At 40.7% G+C, this 21,323-nt stretch overlaps 3 protein-coding genes across 5 annotated transcripts in view; 2 read left to right on the plus strand and 1 right to left on the minus strand.

Annotated features, from left to right (window-relative positions):
• USP4 (ubiquitin specific peptidase 4) overlaps positions 1-7,256 on the plus strand; it is a 37,907-nt gene extending 30,651 nt beyond the window's left edge. For both annotated transcript variants that reach the window (XM_083603296.1, XM_083603297.1), the window contains 4 exons: positions 1,077-1,226; positions 2,921-3,024; positions 4,271-4,359; positions 5,090-7,256. In XM_083603296.1, coding sequence (XP_083459422.1) covers positions 1,077-1,226; positions 2,921-3,024; positions 4,271-4,359; positions 5,090-5,209 — 463 coding nt within the window. In that variant the 3' untranslated portion in view covers positions 5,210-7,256. The remainder of the gene's footprint in view (positions 1-1,076; positions 1,227-2,920; positions 3,025-4,270; positions 4,360-5,089) is intronic.
• Positions 7,257-7,843: 587 nt separating this feature from the next.
• LOC310757831 (uncharacterized protein C3orf62) lies at positions 7,844-12,749 on the plus strand. Of its 2 annotated transcripts, none has more exons than XM_083603569.1 (4): positions 7,844-9,446; positions 10,446-10,875; positions 11,306-11,397; positions 12,381-12,749. In XM_083603569.1, exons 2-4 carry the CDS (start codon positions 10,451-10,453, stop codon positions 12,629-12,631), a joined length of 768 nt encoding a protein of 255 aa, XP_083459695.1. In that variant the 5' UTR covers positions 7,844-9,446; positions 10,446-10,450; the 3' UTR covers positions 12,632-12,749. The 2 variants fall into 2 exon arrangements, with proteins under 2 accessions (XP_083459695.1, XP_083459696.1); XM_083603570.1 differs by lacking the exon at positions 7,844-9,446 and adding an exon at positions 9,458-9,653.
• A 477-nt stretch (positions 12,750-13,226) lies between these two features.
• On the minus strand, positions 13,227-21,320 carry EMC3 (ER membrane protein complex subunit 3). The gene is made up of 9 exons (XM_083603568.1): positions 21,195-21,320; positions 20,176-20,372; positions 18,924-18,981; positions 17,892-17,985; positions 17,093-17,197; positions 16,768-16,849; positions 16,563-16,642; positions 16,125-16,207; positions 13,227-15,115 (listed from the first exon to the last, which is right to left on the minus strand). The coding sequence occupies exons 2-9, from the start codon at positions 20,328-20,330 to the stop codon at positions 14,987-14,989; spliced, it is 786 nt and encodes a 261-aa protein (XP_083459694.1). The 5' UTR covers positions 20,331-20,372; positions 21,195-21,320; the 3' UTR covers positions 13,227-14,986.
• Positions 21,321-21,323: the final 3 nt, after the last annotated feature.

Here is a 21,323-nt window from a genome sequence, read left to right on the forward strand (position 1 = left end):
CATGGATATTATCTATGCATTTTGCCCTGTAGGTCATGTAGAAAAGGTAGCTCAGACTGATTTCATTTAGTCACTTTTGAGGTGGCTTGATTTCACATGGTTAAAGAACAGCGCTTTTTTCACATGTGGTAAGAACAGCGCTTGACCCATCCTGGAAAATATTAACTTCTTTGTACTACATGCATATAAGAATTATAACATGCTGTCAAAAGGAAGGCTTACATGATTATGTACAGTTGCATTAATAGCAATAATAGGGTCCAAACCTATGGACTAAGGAAAGCCTGGGCAAAAAGACCTGTTTCAGGTAATCACCCTGTGATTATCTGTAGGCTACAGTGTCATAAGTAAAATTTCCCCAGATGATGTAAGTGATGTTACAGGTTTATACAGGCAGCTGCTATTTCTACAGAACTAATATACTGCTGGGAAACTTGTGTAGGCCAGCCACAAAGGCTACCCCTTCTATCTTTGGACATTGATAACTTTGCCTCAGCACACATACATCTGTAGACTTCAGCACAAATCTCTTCTGTTCCTCCCCATCTCTGGATGTGGGCTTTGCAAAACATTCCAACTTGCTATCCTGGCCTGTGACTGAACTGAAATGCTGGACTTAACATGAAGCTACACTCTGGTATACTGGCGGATCAGACTACCCACTGGAAGACAAATTGGAGGCAAAAAGTGGCACAGCATTTTCACAGTGCAGTCTAGTTGGGGGCTCCTTGAGAAGCCATCTGTCAGTATTTCCTCTTCTCTGATTATTGTTCCTTAGCTCTCTTTGCCACCTCATCAGAATGGACATCCAATTTGCTGGCCTTGACAGGAAGGTAGCTCAAGCTTTTCCTAACTGCTGTCTTGCTGTTATGCCAGAACAAAACGTGATGTTACATCCAGTTTTCCAGCCTGGTCCTTATTCAGGGCATGGTTTCTGTGTCTCCTCAGTATTATTCATTTTTTGTCCCTAAGGTTTTTTATTAAATATATACAAATGTAAATGTTTCCAAAGATTAGAAAGGAGGAAGAATAATAATAATTATTTTTGTTTACCTTTCTCTTTGGTGTTCTTTCAGGTACTGTCCCAATTGCAAGAAACATCAACAAGCCACTAAGAAATTTGATCTCTGGTCACTTCCACGTATTTTAGTAGTACATTTAAAACGCTTCTCATATAACAGATACTGGAGGGATAAGCTTGACACTGTGGTTGAATTCCCTATCAGGTAGGATTTTTGGTTGCATTGGTGGTCAGAGCAAAAAAGAAATACAAATAATTGGGGTTCACTGACTGGAGAACCCAGCTGGGAACTAGAACCTTGGTACAGTGGTGCCCCGCAAGACGAATGCCTCGCAAGATGAAAAACCCGCTAGACGAAAGGGTTTTCCGTTTTTCGATGCGCTTCGCAAGACGAATTTCCCTATGGGCTTGCTTCGCAAGACGAAAACGTCTTGCGAGTCTTGCGATTTTTTTCGCTTCCCCCCTCTTTTTCTAAGCCGCTAAGCCGCTAATAGCCTTTTAGCCGCTAAGCCGCTAAGCCTTTAATAGCCGCTAAACCGCTAATAGCGCTAATCCGCTAAGCCGCTAATAGGGTTGCTTCGCAAGACGAAAAAACCGCTAGACGAAGAGACTCGCGGAATGGATTATTTTCGTCTTGCGAGGCACCACTGTACACAGGCTGGATTTTAGCCTTCAAAATGTGAGGAGCCAGAAGCATGTCTCACAGTTTTCTACCATCCACTTCAGTGGTCGATTAATATTTTACAACAACATAATGCACTAGAGGTTAAGAGCTGGATTCAGCTAAATAGTTGCACTAGCAGGAGCCAACAGAATGGGGCTTTCCCACTCCTCCCCCCCCCCCGCCCGCATGCCTTCCACCAGCTCTGAGTGGTTCTCTAGGACAGTGTGGTAGGAGAGGAGGAGAGGGAAGATGGTTCCATCTGGCATGCAGAAATGCTTGCATTAATGGAACTATCATAGTGTGATGTTGAATTTCTCCCTAAGTCTGCTGCACAGTCAGAGCCTTGACATATACGTTGGTACCTCGGTTTTTGAACGTAGTTGAACGTTTCGGAACTTGAACACCAAAAACCTGGAAGTAAATGCCACAGTTTTCAAACGCGCCTTGGAAGTCGAACAGGAAACGTGGCTTCCATTTTGAGTTTTCTGTATTGAGGCTTCCGCTTTCAGTTTTTGAACATTTCGGAACTCAAACGGACTTCTGGAACAGATTACGTTCGAGAACCAAGGTACCACTGTATATGCATCCAGGACTTGATTTGGATGTGGGGTATAGTAGAGGCAGAATAGAAAGTCGTAAGTGCCTGGCCCTGATCTTACACCTGCTGTTTCTGTTCACTGGAGGGTATTGAGGTCTAATATTTTCTCTGTAATTCTGTAGCACTGGAATATATGATAAGTCCAACTCTGAACAACAACTGCTAAGCTACCATATTCGAGCACCTCTCCCAAAAGTTACTTGAGGTTAGGTCACACAGTCAGTTTTGTCTCAATGCACTTTGAGAATGCATTTGTACAGTGCCTCATGCAAACCAGGCTTTCCAATGTCCACAGATGTTGCAATCATGGAAATCGCCCAGCATTGGCTGCAACTGAAAAAATTGCCACTACATTTGTGGTGTATTGCGGAAATGCCTGTTCCTGCATCGGCAGGGACATTGGGGGAGCACTGTGTGGTTATTGAGGTTGATATTGTGAACTGGCTTTCCTGCTAGGAGTTAGCAGCGGCAGTGAAGTCAGTTACTGACGCTAAATATTGGGATATTTAAAAAAGAAGTGTTGGGTGCTTACAGCACTGTCTGGGGGCTCATGGAAGTCTTTTTATTTGTCTTGAGATTTCAGTATCACCTTGCACTTGTTGCTGGCTGACCTTTCCCTTGTGACTCTTTCTTGTAGGGATTTGAACATGTCTGAGTTCGTTTGTGACCCGGCAGCAAGCCCATACGTGTATGACCTCATTGCTGTTTCCAATCACTATGGAGGCATGGGTGTTGGCCACTGTGAGTAATTATGTTCTTTCTGGATGTGTAACTGCAGAATTTCAAAATGTTCCCATTAGATAATATGCAAGATAAAAGGAACTTAGTGGAAGACCTGACAGATTTCAGCGCAGGCTCCCCCCCACCCCAGGTGTTAGTCAGGCTTACTGGGTATGGACTATAGTAGTATTTTAAAACTGAATTGAGTACTCTGTGGGCAGCAAAATGCAGTTGCTCCTTCAGATAAGATGCTCTGGTGGATGGAACTGCAACTTGTTGAAATACTGTACAAATTTAAACTCTGGTTTCACAAAACAGGAGCAGGGGTGATCCAGATTTCAGCCCACTAATGTAATGCCAAAGTAGATAGGGCCTAATATAAATGTGTTTCCTAGTACAAGCTATTTGTTGCTTATTCCTACTGGTTGACATCCACTGGTCCAGAACAATGGGTTGATCTCTGCTCCATCAGGTGAGAAGTTGGCTCTTTGAAGAAGGGTTTGACTTGGGGCTGGTTTATCAAGCTCCTTCCATTCCCCACTCTGCCTCGTAAAAGGACTAAGAGAAACTCTTCAAATGTGGTCTTGACTTTTGAACAATGCCTGTGCATCCCTGATTATGTAAAGGCAGTCACCATTCCCTATGGGTGTGCATTTGGAGGTGGGGCTTAAAAAAACAACTTGTGAGTTGCGTGTGTACCACACAAATGCTCATTGGACCTTTGCTATTAAAAATGTGAAGCTATGCCTTGCCCCAATGCAGTGCTGCGCCTTCTCAGTAACTTTCTCTTTTATTATAACTAGAGTAAATGCCTTCTTAAACCAATAGCCTTTGCTCTGCTTCAAATCAAGGCTTTCTTCCTCTGTCCCACTGAACCTCCATCACATTTGTACCACTGGAGGATTGGGACTAGCATCTTTGTAGTTGCTCCTGTTGCACCAAAAATACCTGTGCAAAACATAAAACCATTCAATTAAGTTGTAAAAGAGAATCTACAAGTTACATCTGATTAAACTGTTCAAGGTTTGCCACATATTTGACACAGATAGCAAATCAGAATGTTTTTCTAATCTCAAACTATTAATGGCTCTTCATGATTTATTCATGCTCCTTTTGGCCATTGTCAGCTAGGCACAAAGTGGCCTTTGATTACTGAGTTTAACCAAAAAAAAGCTACTGTTAAATGGAACTGTGGGCTATCAGCACTTGTAAATCTCACTCTGTACCTCTAAACAAGTCCATTATGTCACGTCTGCTTCCCTGGTAGATACTGCATATGCTAAGAATAAAGTGAATGGCAAATGGTACTACTTTGATGACAGCAGTGTGTCTCCAGCATCCGAAGATCAAATAGTGGTATGTATTTGAAGTCAACTGAATATACCTTGATGTACTCTGTGACTTTTAGAATTACAGGGGCATTGCTCAGTACTTAAATTGAGGCTCAGACCAACAATACACATTTTCATCGCTGCATAGTTCTATACATTAAGATGCTGGTTGACAGGGATTTCATTGGCACTTCACTTTTCACTGTGCCTGGCTGCTGTGTAAGCAGTGTGTTTAAAAACCCTTTTTTAAAAAAAGGGCATGAGATCTGAGATTCAGCTCCCCCCCCCCCCGAATACTCCCTAACAATGTTTATGCAGCTGCTAAATTGGCACAGTTGCGAGGTAGGAATGGACATGCAGAATGTTTCCTAAAAAGAATTGAGGCATACACCTGGAAACTCATAAGGAAGATGGAGCTGAGTGCAGCTCTGTTTGACTTGGTCAGACTTTCTTGACGCTGTTTGCCTAAATCACTTTCAGGAATGAGTGCTGGATTATCTATTTCTATCAAACACAGGTAGCGAACATAGGTCCCTCCAGATGTGGCACTACAGTTTCCATTGGCTCCAGCCAGTATGGTGAACGGTCAGGGATGATAGAGAGTTGTAGTCCAAAACATGCAGAGTGCACCAAGTTGTGGGAGGCTGCTCTAGATCTACAGAGCTACTAGAGAACAGGGTATTGGTACTGGGACTTCTCTTGCATGCAGGCTTGAAGACCAATTTAATCCCATTATTTCTCACCTTGCCTTGCAGACAAAAGCGGCATATGTCCTCTTCTACCAACGTAGAGATGGCATGCTCAAGGGAAACCCCGCTCCTTGCATAAGCACTGAGCTGAAATCTGAGGAATGTGATGGCATGGATACCAACTGAACCTATGTGGTGGGGTTTAAACAAGTCATATTGCTAATTTTAAAAGGCATCCAAGAACTGATTTTTGTAAGAATCAAACAGGAGTTTCAGTACAGAAGGACTCAATGAGCAGTAACTATGGATAGCATAGGGAAGCAATAAGATGTCAAGGACTTGGGTATATCATAGCCAAAGAGCTTTTAAACAAATAGTTATTCAATAAAGTGTTATCTAAATCTGACTGTCTAGTCTGGCAGAAACTGTGTGGAAGCAGGAGCTATGCTGTATGACTGGAGCAATGTATGAAAGTGGGGCTGTGTTGCAAGAGGAAACAACATTTGACTGTAAGTAGAACTCTGGTTTGAGCTCTATGCATTGCAGAAGATGCCTGAGTGCTTGTGTTTCCAGAGTAAAAGAGAAGTGAACATTTGGCACAAGTTCCAATCTTGCACAGCACATTTTGGCACTATGTTCCTGTCAGTCCCTTGCTGACATGGCATGGTGAGCTTGTGTGTGCTTTTAATAAAAAGAGAAAATTGCATATTTGTTCTGGCTCATTGTGTCCCATACAGGAGTCACAATCCCCACATTTTCTTGTTGCGTGCTAATAAAACAATTATTTAGGATCCGTCCCAAAGATTAACTCTCCCCCACCCCCAGCCTTTCCAGCAGCAGTATTCATGGGGCCTATTCTTCACACCAACTCACATGAAGACTTATATGCTCTGAGTTTCTTCCTGATCTAGTTGGTAACTTACATATTGTGCAATCACAAGGCTTCTTTATTCAAGTGTCTCATTGGGGAGCTAAAATAACTTTCCCTGGTAGTTTTTGAAATTCCGCTGTCTTCTATTTCTCTGCACTTTCAGCCACACCATGAAAAGTTCAGAGTCCATCTCTTGAAGGCTGCGTAGGAATCAGTGTCCAGTGGCATATGTCCTTTTGGGTGGTCTCAGACACACTATTTTTCTTTCTAGCCATTTCATTTCTCTTTTTGTAATCTTCTGCTATCCTCATACCTCCTTAGTATTTTTTTCTCATTGGCTGAGAGATGGCAAGAGTAAATGTTGTTTGACTTCTTCCTACCCACAGCCTCCTCCACGGAGGATGATAGACAAGAACCTAGGAAAGGAGCTTTCAGGTAACGCCGTGGAATTCCCATGCACACTGCTATGACACCTTAAGGCATTTTCCATTTAGTGTCATGGCTTTGAAACTACCTTGGCACCTGTGTAAAGGTGTTTCACTTTTGTGCTCTGAACACATTCCCACGGATTCCCTTCAGCAAACTAAGAAATATTCCTCTCCCAGACTGCTTCTGTGCTGATCTTTATCAGCATGACGTCAGGCAAGTGGTAGCCAGTGGCATCGTCAGGCCACATCATTTTAACAGAACTGATTAAAAGTGATTGTGTTCTTTTTAACCTACAGAGCAGAAGAGTCCTCATTGCTGTCAGCTGCATTTTGCTCACTATCTTCCAGTGATTACTATTGCGTTCTCCAGGATAGTCCTTTTAAACACTGAAATTTGAGTTGTTTTGTTCAGTTGCTAATGCTTCCAGGTTCTTTAATTGATTTGAGGTCTTGTCTCAACTGGATATTATTTTCCTGCACACTTGGGTTGGTGGGTGGGGTTAGGGCTGGAATTATTTAAAGGCTAAGTTCAAACTGTAGCATTGCACTGTTTTGTTTTTTCCTGTTTTTCTGGGTTATATTTACTTTGGAATGTAACATTTGGACAGATAAGGAAACAGATATTTAAAAGCAAAGAGCAATTTAATGTAACCATATGTATTTCTGTTCCATACTGTTGCAGCAATCTTTTCACTGCTCTGTATGGTCAGATAGTGTGCACATTTGTGTTTGGGTGATTTTTGGGCTCCTGAACTAAATTTCTTCTAAATGCTGTAAAGATGGTATTAGGAACCTGGATTTGCCTCTGACCAGGCTGGATCCTAGCTGGTGTGTACATTCTGTATAGTGTCAAAATCTGTTTTTAGACTAGCACTTTGTAAGTGACTGGCTTTACTGTATAAAAGGAAAAAAAATTAAAAAGGAGTGGATTGCACTTGAGTGTGGACTTCGTTTTTTCTGTATGGTGGATGGGGATTTGAAATAGATACTCAAACCTGTATCTCTAGTTTTTAATTGGTAGTCTGTATGAAACACTGCAAATGTTATAGGAACTTTATTTTCTGCAGAAGTGTGGGTTTTGGAATACAGTGGTGCTCTGCAATTTTATTATTGTTTATTTATTATTTAGACTTGTTACTCATTTGTTACCCAAAGGATTCCAAGTGACTTGTGTTTTAAAAATCATGGTACATGTAGATAAATGTGCCCAGGATATGCATGTAGATAAATGCATAATTCCAAAAAATATCATCTCTGTCTGTAAATATATATCCAGTTACAGATAGGTAGCCGTGTTGGTCTGCCATAGTCAAAACAAAACAAAAAAAAATTTTTTCCTTCCAGTAGCACCTTAAAGACCAACTAAGTTAGTTCTTGGTATGAGCTTTCGTGTGCATGCACACGAAAGCTCATACCAAGAACTAACTTAGTTGGTCTTTAAGGTGCTACTGGAAGGAAAAAATTTTGTTTTGTTTTGTTTTGTAAATATATATATATATATCTCCTCTCTCCCACCCCCTCCCAAGGAAATAGTCATTGCAAACCAGCACTTTATACAAGGCTGCGAGAGCACAGTAGTATCTAGTACAAATAAATTTGATCAAAATTAGCTTTATTTGGAAATTGCTTCTGAAAACTCTGGGCCAGCTTTTATCTGTAAGGTATTCAACTAGCACATCCCATCAGAGCAAGGATTTCCATTTGCTGAGACATTAATTTCCTATTTGGCTTGGGAGGAAATAGCTTTATCTCTGATTCCCATTGTAAAAAGTAGATCTGAATGACTATAGTGTAAGCAATGTATTTGATGACACTAACTTAAGAAGCTTTATTATAATAAAGCATAAAAGGTGGGGTAAGTACAGTGGTACCTCAGGTTGCAGACGCTTCAGGTTACAGACTCCGCTAACCCAGAAATGGCACCTTGGGTTAAGAACTTTGCTTCAGGATGAGAACAGAAATTGTGCGACGGCAGCGGGAGGCCCCATTAGCTAAAGTGGTGCTTCAGGTTAAGAACAGTTTCAGGTTAAGAACGAACCTCTGGAATGAATTAAGTTTTTAACCAGAGGTACCAATGTAATGGAAAAAGACAAGACCAGAATATATTTACAGTAATGCAAACTATAATTTACACCTGATACCATTGTGCTGGCTACCCCTAAAATATTTTTGACTAGGCAAGATTATAAAATGGATTAGAGGTGCATCTCATGTAAAAACATTATTTTTGTCATTTTGATTTCTAAAATGGAACTAGTTTTCTTTGTTAACTTCTCTAGCTATGTGATCAGAGTATGGAAAGAATTAAAATTACTGTTAAAGCACAAAAGGAGAGTTGGAAGAAAGTTGAATAGCTGATTTCCTTCTTTGCCAATCCATGTTAAAATGTGGGGGTTCTTGAGTAAATCCTAGTATAGTATTAAGTCCTACATTGGATCAGCTATGGAGCAGTGCCAAGGAAAAGGCAGAGGTGACAGAAAGATGCCAAAGAGATAAAGAACTACATAACTTTTAGACATAGGGAAGTTTTTAATGTTTGATATTTTACTATGTTGTATATATGCTGTCAGATGGCCAGAGTGGCTGGGGAAACCCAGTAAGATGGGTATAAATAATAAAATTCATTATTCTTATCATTGATTGCCTGCTTTGGGGTGAGGAGCCTGTGGTCATCCAGAGGTTGCTGGATTACAGTTCCCATAATTGCTGATCATTGGCTAGCTGGGGCTAATGTGAGATGGAGCCCAGTACCCTCTAGAGGACCACAGCCCTGGGTTATGTGACAAGCACTAGGTAAAAAATGCTAGGTGGGAAACATCAGCTGGCACCAAGAAGGTTATGTGGCAGAGAGATGATTTTACTCAAAGTTGATTTTGAAATGGTCTGTCTTATGCTGTTGGGCAAAAGGCACCAAGTACAATCTTGAGAGAAAGTTCTAGCAGAGGGGAAAGGTTCCGTGACAGTTGAAAACCTTCAGTAGAGGGGGGAGGCAACAGACTGTTTACTAGAAGTATCCAGATCCAGTTGTTGATCATCCCCATGTTACTCAAAAGTGCTTAAGCAATCGATCTTCTATCCTGCACTTGTCTTGATATTGGGACATCTTGGTAAACCATCACAACAGGTGAACAATTCAGAGTTGATTTGTGTGTAGGATGGATTGCTCCACGTTCAATTTACAAGGGGCATTTATTCAAACTATGAAAGCGTGTTAAATTACTCATTAGCACTTATTAACCACTCAGTAGTCACAAGAGTAGAAAAAATGGTCCATTCTTATACCTTGTTAATAGATGAAGTGAAAGGTTGTTGACTGCAAGTAAAGAACCAGGTAAGCTGTAGTGGCTTTCTGGATATATTGGGAGAATATAACGGGATTTCTATGGCTGAGTTTTACTAGAGCAAGTGTCTAGTAAAACTGACACACACACCTTAATTGACACAAGCCTGATGAGTTTTGAATAAGTTTTCGAGCAAGAGTTTGAAGGTTAATATTGCAGGTGCCTGCTAAATCTCTATTGGACGTTCATTCCACAGGAGGTCAGTAACACTGAAGGATCAGTTTTGTGCTGATGTCAAATGTGCCTCACCAACTTGGGGGACAGCCATTGATTCTCCCACAGGTATTGGTGATCGAGCTGGGGTATAAGGGTCCTCCTTATCCTTATAGCCTTGTAACGTAGATTAGGCTGGTCTCAAATTCACCTGACAAGTTTGACAGCTGAATAAGGTTTTGAAGACATGTCTTCCTGAAGAAAGTCTAGCAGGAAGTATTGTATGCTATGCAAATGTCAAACTACAATGGATTATAAGCAGCCCTGAATAAAACAATCTAAAGTGTTCTTCAGCACTCACGTAAAAATCATGGCCTATGTGTGAAGTATTTGAAAAATCACATCTGATTTTTTAATCCTTTTTGTTTTTAATGTTGCATTAACATTCAGTAATCCATCTGTGTCAAGGACATAGTATATTGAGAAAAGGAAATGCTAGGATTAGCTGACTGCACTATAACTGAATGGATTGGCAACTTAGTATTGATTTCAATCTGTGCGCACCCTCCCAACTTTATATTTTCTTATATAACTAAACTCCTGGACAACGTGATACTTCTTCCTTTCAGGTGAGATGTCAGAAAAGCTGAACAGATGCCGTAAGGAGCTAACTGCAGCTATTGACAGAGCAGTGGAAGACCTCTTGGTTCCTTTCCCCCCCTCCCCAGATTCCACCACTGATCAGAACTTTGACTTGCAAACAGCACAGCCCTCTTCACCCCTAAATGCAGATCTCTTTAGTCAGAAGGGAGAACTTACTCTTTCAACTGTGTATTGCCCCCAGTCATCTTTACCAGTCTCTTCCACTCCTGAAAAGGAGAATCCCCTCTTCAGGCCAAACTTAATTCCAGTGACTACCGCTTCCAACATTCCATGTACAAAACGGGAACCCTTGACAAGCAAGGAAAACACATGGCTACATCCTCCCATCTTCATGGCTGACCGGCAGTTTTTCATCAGCCCAGAAGACAGTGAGAGATGGAGGAAAGGACATCTAAGGTATGCTCTGCTTGTCACAGGCTTAATTTTTATCTTAGGATGAATAGCACTGAGCTTCTATTCGGATGGCTGTTGATGTGGCTTCAGACTGGTCCAAAGAGCTGGCTCAAAATATGTTGTCACATGAGAAATACATTTATTTATTAATTAACAATTTGCTACCTTTCAGAGATGCTCAAATCCCACTGCCTTACTCTGTGGAATGGTAAAGCACAGTGTTAGGGTGCTCCTCATGGTTCAGTTTTAGACCACCTCTACTAATTGTTTTGTAATTGCTGGTGCAAGCACATTTATTTCTCCTCCTCCCAGTATCTTCCGGCCGTCGACCGTGACACTAAGATATACTAGTGTAAAATTTTGGTACAGATCATACACTTTAGAGAATGTTTAACTGAACAATGTCTCCATAACATGTTTCTGTGGTGTTTAGCAAACCTGATGAAAGGCCTGTGAAGTCAGAAGGAAGTATAAGTGCCACTGATGTTCCTCCACAGAGCCCGAAAGATCTTGCCAATATGAGTGGTAAGTGTTGTCTGCCCTGCTTACCAGACATGGCTTTTTAAAACTGGCACTGTAAAGAGCAATTGAATTGCATACCTGCAGAGTCTGTAATAGACTGTGTAACCTGGTGAGGTATCTTTAGTTATTTTTCCGTTACATGAACAAGCAGTCAGTATTATTTTAATCAAGTTTTTAACCAATAGCTGCTAGAGTGAATGCATTATTACAGGGTGTACCATGGCAAATAATTTCAGCAGAAAGCCAAGGGCTTGAACAGCAGAAAAGGTTAAGCATGCATATCCTTGAAATAAGACTTTCCGACTTGGAAACAGTTACATATGGCTAGGGAGGAATACTTTAGACCAGGATGGCTAACCTTTTGGACCCAATGATTGATCTGGTGAATAGGGAGATGGAGGCTCTATACTCTGATCCTTCCATCACAATGGGAATGCAGCTTCTTTCCCACTCACCAGGTAATTTATCAGGGGAGTGAGAGACCATTTGCATTCTGAACTTGCACAAGCCTTCTGAGAAGTGTTCTACATGCAGGAAGAATTGAATTGGTAAAAGAATGAACCACCATCCCTGCCAAATTCCTGGGGGTGAGGAGAGAGAAGAGAAGGGCATAGAAAAGTCTTGGCAGGCAGAATGCAGCTCATAGGTGAATCATCCCTCCTTTAGACCACTGTGGCCCAATTAGCGTTCATAATTTAGAATCCTTCACATCCATTGCTACACACTTGCTTTCAAGCCATCACCTATTGACAAACAGGAAGATACTTTATCCCAAAGCTGGAAGGGAGATATTTGAGTAATTGTTATTAGAATGCTAAAGGCAGTGGGTTCCTCTTTAGGGGGGAAAAAGCCTAGTACTTGCACTTACTTTACATGTTGGCCAATGGAAGCTTAGCAGGAGTGTTTATGCTGAAAATCCCTCTATGTATCAGCTATTCATCAACTCGTGCAGATATTTAAGTTGCATTCTTGTTTTTACACTGAAGATAACCCAGCTATTTGGCCATCAGAGAGGATGCACAGGAAAACTGACTTTGAGAATGAACTTCAGCAGATGTCTAGGCTCTCAAGTGAACTGTTTCCTCTAGATGAGGCCTCAGCCTTGGATCCGAGTGCACAGATCGGTTTCAGAAAGGTCCTGGAGCATACCTTAGAGGATGAAGCAATTATTGAAACACTGCTGGATATGGAAGAGGATTACAAACCAAACAGCTCCACCTTGCAGCAGCTGCAGTAGAAAGGCTGGTGTGAGGTGTGAGCTATTTAAGATTTGATAATTAATGCTTCTGAACCATGGAAACTTAGGCAAATAATCCTTTCTGTTGCAAGATGCACTATTAAAATGATTTACAATAGTGTGGCGTTATAGTGTTTTCCCCATAGGCTAATGAACACTGAACATTATCTAGGCCTGGATCAGAACATACTACCCTTAAGATATTGTCTTCTTGTCTTTTGAGGAACAACTTATCCACAATGTGCATGACAAGTTGTAACTGATTATATAGTCATGGTTTCCCACTACATTTATCAAGCAATGGGATGGTACAAATCCAACTATCTACATTATGGCAAAACTGCCTTAAAGTTCTTCAAGCTTTTAGCTGCCTTATTTTGTAAAGCTATTCAAGAGAAAATACTTGCAAGGACAGGATGAGATATTGTGAAAGTGATTTTAGAAGTAAGTAACTACAAAGTGAACATTTAAAGTTACTCCATGCACCTTAAAACATTCAGCATCTGCTATAGTACAGAAACCTCTTTACATTCCCCTCAAGAGCAGATTTACAATCTGCCACAAACTGGGGCAGGGAATATGTACACCGTCAAGGTTGAAGAGCAGTCTAAGAGTTTATTTGCTATAAACATGGAGATAACAAGCAGCTGTACCCATCTCCCAGTACCCCAAACATACACTTGTGATAAATCTTCTTTTGCTTTTCAAGTTATTGTGTATAGGTAGCTTTAACCATTTCAGTTGCAGGGGGGCAATGCTTATTAGTAAAGCAGTCTTGATGCTGGAGTCAAATTAGGTCACTGCTTAGGATGGATTTTATCATATTAAAAGCAGTTTTCACATAAGCCTACAACTGGATGGAGAGATGTGTCTTTAGAAGCAGAGAACAAAATGAAAGCTTCTGAATTTCACTAACGAACACTTTATAACTTACTCTAAACATAAATATACTGCTGCAGCAAGGGAGAGCTGTACATAGGCAGAAATGGGCAACAGGATATATTTCAGAGCCTCACTGACATGGGCAGATACAGCTGCTCCAGGAGGGATGCAGTACTTTCCCTTACAGTACTAGCTACTGTGCGACCAATGAACCAGAATTCAGTTTCATTGACACATTATCTTGTTTCTTAAAGACACAAATACAGTGAACAGCTCCCTTCATTTTTCTCAGGCATAAAAACATAAGCCAAGGCCACGTGTTATTCCAAAAGGATAATCAAATGCTTACATTCTGACCAACTTCAGACTATGGCATCAGTAGCCTTTTCTCTACTGTCACACTATGCCAACTGACCCACAGTCATTAAAGAACATTTTATCCAATCAACCTAGTTCTGTTATTATGAATCTGAGGAATGTGCATTGTCTTCTGATTATACAAATGAGCCCCCAAGAAGCACTGAACTATAATTCACCAAGTACCTTAGGTCATACATATTGGGAGACTTCAGGTGCTTGTTCCCTAATGGACGATAAGAGCAAAAGCTCAAAGCTTGTCTTCCAAAGACAAACCAGTATCTTAATAAAAAAGGGATTTTCCTTGGTTCTAGGATCATGTCTTAAAAACATTTAAATCAAATTCTTAAAATGAAAGAAGTCTACTCACAAATAGATTCAGTGTTGGTGCCAGCTAAAGTCAAAGTGTACCAATGGTCCTTTTTCAATACCAAAATCAGTGTTTAGTTACTGCTCAAGCAGACCCTAAACCTCTGACCATGCACTTAGGGGGCAGGAGAAAGAGTGGCTCTAGAGACAACAGGTCGCTTCTAGTCCAGTCCCTAATCAAGCCTTTCTCCTCAAAAGAACCAGCCTCCCAGTAGACAGAGGAGTACCTCAGTCTGTGGACCACTGAATGGCAACAGTAAGGAGAATCATCTTTGGATGCTTCTCTCATCTAAATTCAAGTCTCTGAGTATTGGCAGTTATGCTGCATATGCAGCAAGGCTGAGCCCTGGCAATGAGAGATGCTTCAAGGGTTAAATCTTATACCAATATTTTAATCATTAATGGATTCTGACTTAGGCTTAGTATGTCTCTAGAGTAGCAGGTAGATTTAAAATTTGCAGGGACCCACACTCAATTTCAAGTTTTCCTGAATTATAAATGTTTCTTCCAGTAAGTTTGGTCAATCACTACAAGTTTGGTGGTTTGCCTTCTGACATGACTATTAGCAGCTGCCAAATCAGAGCTCCATGTGACTCAAAAGGCATCAGAGGAGACCTCAGAAGCAAGACTCTGTCCTGCAGGTATATAACTCACATAAGTTCTGACCATCTTTATTCTGGCCACCGGTAAGAGTACATTATAGATAAATAAACACAAACTGACTTAATGCCAACCATATGAAGCAACTCAGAACATGGACGTCTGCAGCTCTTCCTTAAACATGCCTTCAAAGCGGAGGTCTTTAGCCATGAGTTCCTCTTCAACATCCTCTAGGGCCCACTGATGGTCAGTCAGTTCTAGAGCCTCCCATTCTGTCTGCAGTGATAAAGAAAAAACACTGATGCAGCCAACAGAAGTGTACCAACCACCTACTTTCCATCTTGGAAAAAAAGCCTTTGCTCAACAATTCTGCCTTAATTTATTCATGCTGCTTTAGACTCTGAATCTTGAACAAAGACACTGAAGTTTGTGGCTGAACTGTATATGTGCAGAGTGATTAAATAGTAGGAACTTGCAAAGGAGAATCATAATGTGTACAAGGAAGCAGCAAGGCTACTGAACATACATTGAGCAGGTATGTTTGGGGGAGGGGGCAGGTCCTCACAGCTAATAACTGCCTGCAATACTAAACGGAGATCACTGGGCATTTCTGGTTTGTGTGTACATGGCTGCTAGTGCCTAGCATTTGACAAGTGGGCTGTTTCCTGGAGATTAAGCTTTTACTTTACTGACAAATTGCAGACAGAAGAACAGCTCAGAATGCATGAAGCTACTTATGGGGTTTGAAACCACCTCTGTTTCTTATTTCTTGCAACTAGTACTGTAAAACAAGTTTCTGTTCAGCATATTTCCACTTTGCATACAATGTTAAGTTATCTTTTCCATACAGGTCATCAACTAGAATACAGTATATTTTAATGCATAGGTTTTCAAACTTTCTACCCCTTGGACACTCTTACTTTACCATTTTGTCTTCCAAGGACCCCACCCATACCCCCTGTCTATGCACTGGTAATAATGGGCACTTCTTTTGACTAAGCTTCTCCACCATTACTGATCTTCTCATCTAGTGTTTCCTAATGAATGGAAGTTTTATCTACCCTAAAGCAGCATGAAAAGATTACAATAGAATAGGGGTTTCCAATCACACTCCTATAAGCTACAAAATTTATTTAGCATACATTCAATAAACAGATATTTAAGACCATCATGTTTTGCAGGTTTTAATCCTTTGAAGTATTTTTTCTGTACATTCAAGGAATAGAAGCAAGGCTACATGAAACTTGAGCAGCTCGTTTCAGCAATTGGAACAGAAGCCTCATACCTTGAATGCTTTATTAGTATCTGCAGGCATGGCCATTGCCGCCCCTGTCATCTGCTCCTGCATTACTCTGGACTGATCGGCAGCTGTAAATATGAAAGAGTGACTCGTGTGACTCTATATAACAGTAGCAATACTATCAAAGCTGGGAAAAATTAAGAATGTGAGCATTATAGTGCTGTGCTGAGGTAGACAGCAAAATATCTCCCTTGTATTGTACAAGTTAGGCCGAAAAAGGTATGAGGTCTCAGCCAGGTATGCTTAACTTTCTTCAGCCTTAATAAGCTGAAGACAAGATTTTTGTCTATTATTGCTGGAAATTCTTACAATTTACTAATATTAGTAACTAGGTCAAAATTCCTAAGAAACATTTAAGCATAGTTTGACACATTTAATAAATCAAGAATCACTCTTACTTTTACATAAATAGCAGTTTCTTACCATTATCTTGACCAAGAATGAGGGTATAAATGCTTCGAAGTCCAAACACATTCAGAAAATACCAAGAAGCAGAGCTAACCCTAACAAACCAAAGAAACTGAGTGTCATTTAAACAAATGCACAAATGCCCAATTCCCAACTCTGCTGTAACTTTCACAGTTTTAGATACACAAAGGTTGTTTGAAGCACAGTGAAGGATTCTTACCAGGATGCATCCAAAGTAAGCAACTCAATACCCTGCTGTAGCATTGGTTTAAAACGAAGCGTCAAAGGAAAGGGGACTTTTGCTGTAAAAAATAAAAATATGGTCAGAAACAATTATGATTATTACAAAGCACCATAAAACACAGTGCTTTGCAGGGGAATATAACTGAAGGGAAATTTCTCTCACAAGGAGCTTAAAACCTGTGACAGGGAACACGAACACTCAGCTAATGAAAACGCTGATTAAATTTGGAATTTTAGAAGCATCAGGGGATTTTAGAAGGCCTCCAGACCACACAAGTTTAGATTCCTAAACTTTCACTTACTTGTGACAAAACCAGAAAAGGTCATGTTGATCCAGCCTCCAATAAGAATCATAGGAAGTACATTTGTTACATTCCCTTTCATCATATCTGTCAGCATAGTAGGATCTGCAAAGCAAATGCAGTTAAAGTGACCACACAATTGACAGCCTACACACCCATGGATTTCTGAAGTTTGGGTATACTACTTTAAAAACAAAGGAAACCTCCTTAGCATGATTGAAGAGATCACCCTGGTTTAGTCTTTAATTTGCTATTTAATTTGACTTTAAGTATATCTGGGCTATTTTATGAGAAAACCAGGTAGACTTTAGAATTAGTGGCTGCTGCTAAGCACAAAAGCAAATCAGATGTTCCTATTACTACCAGAGTTAGAAACTGTGATATGAAAGCTAGGAGCTAAATGGCACCTTAAACCTAGGTTATGTCTAGGCATGCTTTTTTATAACAATAATACAAATAATACAAAGCTGAAAATGAATGAACTGCAGTTAAAATATTACGTTCATTTTTCACATGGTCTAATCCTTCCCCTGCCCAACCCCCTAATACTCTTAAGAGGGTCTCTTCAGAGAGTAGCTGGAAGTGGGGAGGCAGAAAAAGGTCCTCCTTTTCTTCCATTCTGCAGTTTTAATCTGAAATCTTAGGCGCAGTACTGCACCCAGAGCTCAGAAGCTGTTCATGCTAATGAAATTCCCTGTCGCAAAATACGCCTAGAACAATGGGTGTTTCGAACACTGATTACTACTCTGTTGCTCATGTTTTAGAATATAACAAACTCTTAGGAAGCCTTCTTACTTACCTGTCATTGGGGAAGGTGGCACTACCTTCCTTTTAGTTTTCTTAAAGAACCCATCATCTGGATTATTGAAGTAATACTTCCGTGTCAGAAAGGACTGAAAAAAGAAAAACAAGTTCTAATGGTGAAAGAAGTGGACGCAAGGCTTCAAAATTAAGCACAGGTTATTTCTCTGTAGAAGAGCTTGCAATAAGGATGACAGACATTTACCCTGCAAACGACCTACCCTGCTTTTCCAAATATTTCCAGGTTTCAATGGAAACTGTGGCAATGCATAGCCTCCTTTAATTTTTTCAAGTATCTTTGCCTGTGACATAGTTTAGGCACTTGTGATATAAACAGAGATGTAGCCAAACATTTTTACAGATAATCATGTTACACATTTCCCAAAAGATCAGTGGCAATACAAATAATTTCCTCCGTCTAGTATACCCATAATGTTGATAAGATGCAAAGACAAAATTATACTGAAAGCCATATGATGCTCACGTTATTTTTCTAGTGCTATGCACTAAATTTTTTTAGTGCTATGCATTAAAAAAAACTTTAATTATGTGTCATAGAAACAAACTAGGTCTCCAAAAGACATTTAGACAAAGGCTGAGGTTGGATTATCAGGGAACTATGCAAGCTCTGAAGTCTGCTAGCTTGTGTCTGTTATGAGCCACTTTAATTTGATACAGATTTCCCCCCTTGGATTGACAGGATGTCACAGATCCATTCTAACCATTAAGATTTTAACTGCTGCAATTAACATTAGTTTAATCTGGTCTAAGTATGCTGATCTTAGTAACTATATTTTAAAACAGTAATAGATCCAATTTTACAACATGACAGCAAATTAGAATGATGGAAACCCCACTGTCTTGGATGTATATTGCTGCATATTAATAGTAATAGAAATAACTGGGTCTACTCCACAAATGTGCTTACAATGTCATTTTAGATCCTTATGAAGACTACATTCCAAATCTTGGAACAATTAAGGTTTCCCCTTCCTCCAGTTTTTAAATTCTGACACAAATGGAAACGTACCTGCTTTGGAATGTACTTTCCATTTTCTCTGAGAACTCTGCTTCGAATCAGAACTTGACTGAAAGAAAGAAAGCCATTATCATACATATGAAATAGAAGAAGAGAATAAGGAGGAAGACAGAAAAATATTCCTGCACGAACACTGCATGTGACATTGATGCAAAATACAACCAAGAGCCTCCCAACAAGTTATCGATATTCACACAGTTCTTTCATATAAAAATTTATCATCTTTCATAGTTTAAAAACATGTGCTGAGCAAGATTTCAAGAACAGCAAGAACTGATTTGGGAACCAATACTAGATATTAATCCAATAAGGGCAACAGTTTCATTCCTTGCCATAGAGGGCTCCTTCATATATTTCTTTTTTGAAAGACAAAAATGCTCCATGAAGAAAACACAGGGCTGCTCATAAATATCTGAAGTGTACAAGCAGTTATTGACCAGACAGCCATTGTGGGGAACCCTCCCCCCTTTTAACGAGAAATCAGGGTAGAAAAATACAAATATTCAATCCATACATTTGCTGTGGGGAAACATTATAGTGTACATACATTTCCCTATATTATCTCTATATTGTAAAACCATAAAGAAGTGAACAGTCATAGAACATGACAAAATCTACTTGAAAAGCACATATATTTTCAATCAGATTAGCCTTGCGATTTTTAATAACTGTTTTCTTATCCCCTTCCATCATCACCACTAGTCCCTTGCTATCGTCTGTGTGACTAGAAACAATCTGAAGAAAGATATACATATTTATAGAAGAAAAGCTGGGAAAAGTCCATATAAAGACTAAAGAGAGAAATCAAAATCTAAAAAGCAAAAACATTCAAAATGAAATTTAGGAATCTGAGTATTACAAATATAACAAATAACAGTTTGTTTTGAATTTTCACCATTTTTAAGATTAAGTATGATAATCCTGGGGATTTTATTCAGCCCAGCTGACAGGATCCAGGAGCTAGGCTCCACTTTTTCTAGTCTATCTTGTGCATTCTTCTTTGCAAATATACAAAGACCAGGCCTCATTTTCCGAAAACACCCCAAACCTACCTGCTATCTGGATTTCCAGCCACAAAGCCGGGTTTAGAAGTATTCCCAAAAACGTACACAGCAAGATATAACCCACCTACTGCAGTTCAGTAAGCCTATGTGCTACCATCAAGTATTGTCATCAAGCTCTATAGTTGTCAATTATTAGTATAAGTGACGATGCCCAGTTTTCAGTTGCAAGCATCTTTTACCTGTCAGATACTTGCTCCTGGGTGAGTTTTTTGTCACTTTGGAGAAGGATGGATACATAGTGACGAATCATCCCCACAAAGAAGGTTATGAAGACAATTGGGAGCACCACCCATAATCGAATATTAGAGTCCAACAACAGCTCCGGCTCACTCATTGTTTAAATTCAGTTCTGGTCATGCACTTCAACCTTCAGTATCTAGGGGAACAAAGCACAAGTCATCAATTAGAAATTTCCACTTACCTTCAACTTTCCCAAAACATTGAGCCAGTTAGCGTGTTGCTAGCCAAGTTTTATTTATTTTGAAGGCTGCCTACGTTCCCCAGAGCACAGTCGCTTTTCTAATTCTACCCCAGCAGTCATTCCTTACACCCAGGAGTTTCTTATGCAGGTGGGGAATTCTTCTTAAGTTACAAGGCAGCCACAGCAAGACACTGGGCAACAATGGAAGCTCTGGGCATTAATCCCCATTTGTCCTCAGGGAAGCACAGTGAGGCCGAATAATTTGCCACTCGAGTATCTGGTACAGGCAGAGGCCTAAGAGACAAGGCAGGAAGCAAACCGAAATGCCATTAAAAGCAGGCAGCACTCCGCGTGAAGGAGAGCTCCGCGGCCAGTTCCTAATGACAGAGCGCAATCCCGGGACCGACGAAATAGAGACGAGCCCCCTAGAAAACGGCAAAGTCCTTAAAAAAAATTCTTCACCTATTAGGACTAGGTCAACGGAAACTGGCGAATGTAAATACATGCGCACATACTCGGCCTTCCCTTTTCTGAGAAGGGATAACAGCCGGATTCCACGCACCTGGAATTAAGTCGCAGGGATGAGGCTCAAGCCCCGGCACCTCTTAAAAAAAAACCCCAACAAATTCACCACAGGTGGGGAGATTTCACACGACCCTCTCAGCGGCCACAGCCGCGGCCGGCCCACCCGGGGAAGAGGAAAGCAGACGCCGCGTAGCCCCGCCCCCCAGGCGCACCTGCACCGCGACCCCCGCCGCGCGCCCACCGGCTCCTTACCTCTCCGGCGGCAGCAGCAGCTCGGTCTCCCTCCCCCGGTTCACCCTTCCGGGAGCGACGCCTGACTCGCTTTCGCGGCGCCTGGTAGGGAGAGGCGTCGCGCGTTCGTTGACGTCACTGCGACGCGTC

The sequence above is a fragment of the Podarcis filfolensis genome, assembly GCF_964270895.1.
Source record: "Podarcis filfolensis genome assembly, chromosome: 2".
In the NCBI taxonomy this organism is placed as follows: domain Eukaryota; kingdom Metazoa; phylum Chordata; class Lepidosauria; order Squamata; family Lacertidae; genus Podarcis; species Podarcis filfolensis.

Excerpts from the sequence above, each read along its gene's own strand:
- LOC310757831 (XM_083603569.1), top strand. The coding sequence starts at position 10,451 with ATGTCAGAAAAGCTGAACAGATGCCGTAAGGAGCTAACTGCAGCTATT. Across the intron at positions 10,876-11,305 it reads TGGAGGAAAGGACATCTAAG|CAAACCTGATGAAAGGCCTG; the intron begins GTATGCTCTGCT and ends TGTGGTGTTTAG. Across the intron at positions 11,398-12,380 it reads AGATCTTGCCAATATGAGTG|ATAACCCAGCTATTTGGCCA; the intron begins GTAAGTGTTGTC and ends TTTACACTGAAG.
- EMC3 (XM_083603568.1), bottom strand. The coding sequence starts at position 20,330 with ATGAGTGAGCCGGAGCTGTTGTTGGACTCTAATATTCGATTATGGGTG. Across the intron at positions 18,982-20,175 it reads CAGGAGCAAGTATCTGACAG|TCAAGTTCTGATTCGAAGCA; the intron begins GTAAAAGATGCT and ends TCTTTCTTTCAG. Across the intron at positions 17,198-17,891 it reads GCCACCTTCCCCAATGACAG|ATCCTACTATGCTGACAGAT; the intron begins GTAAGTAAGAAG and ends TTTGCTTTGCAG.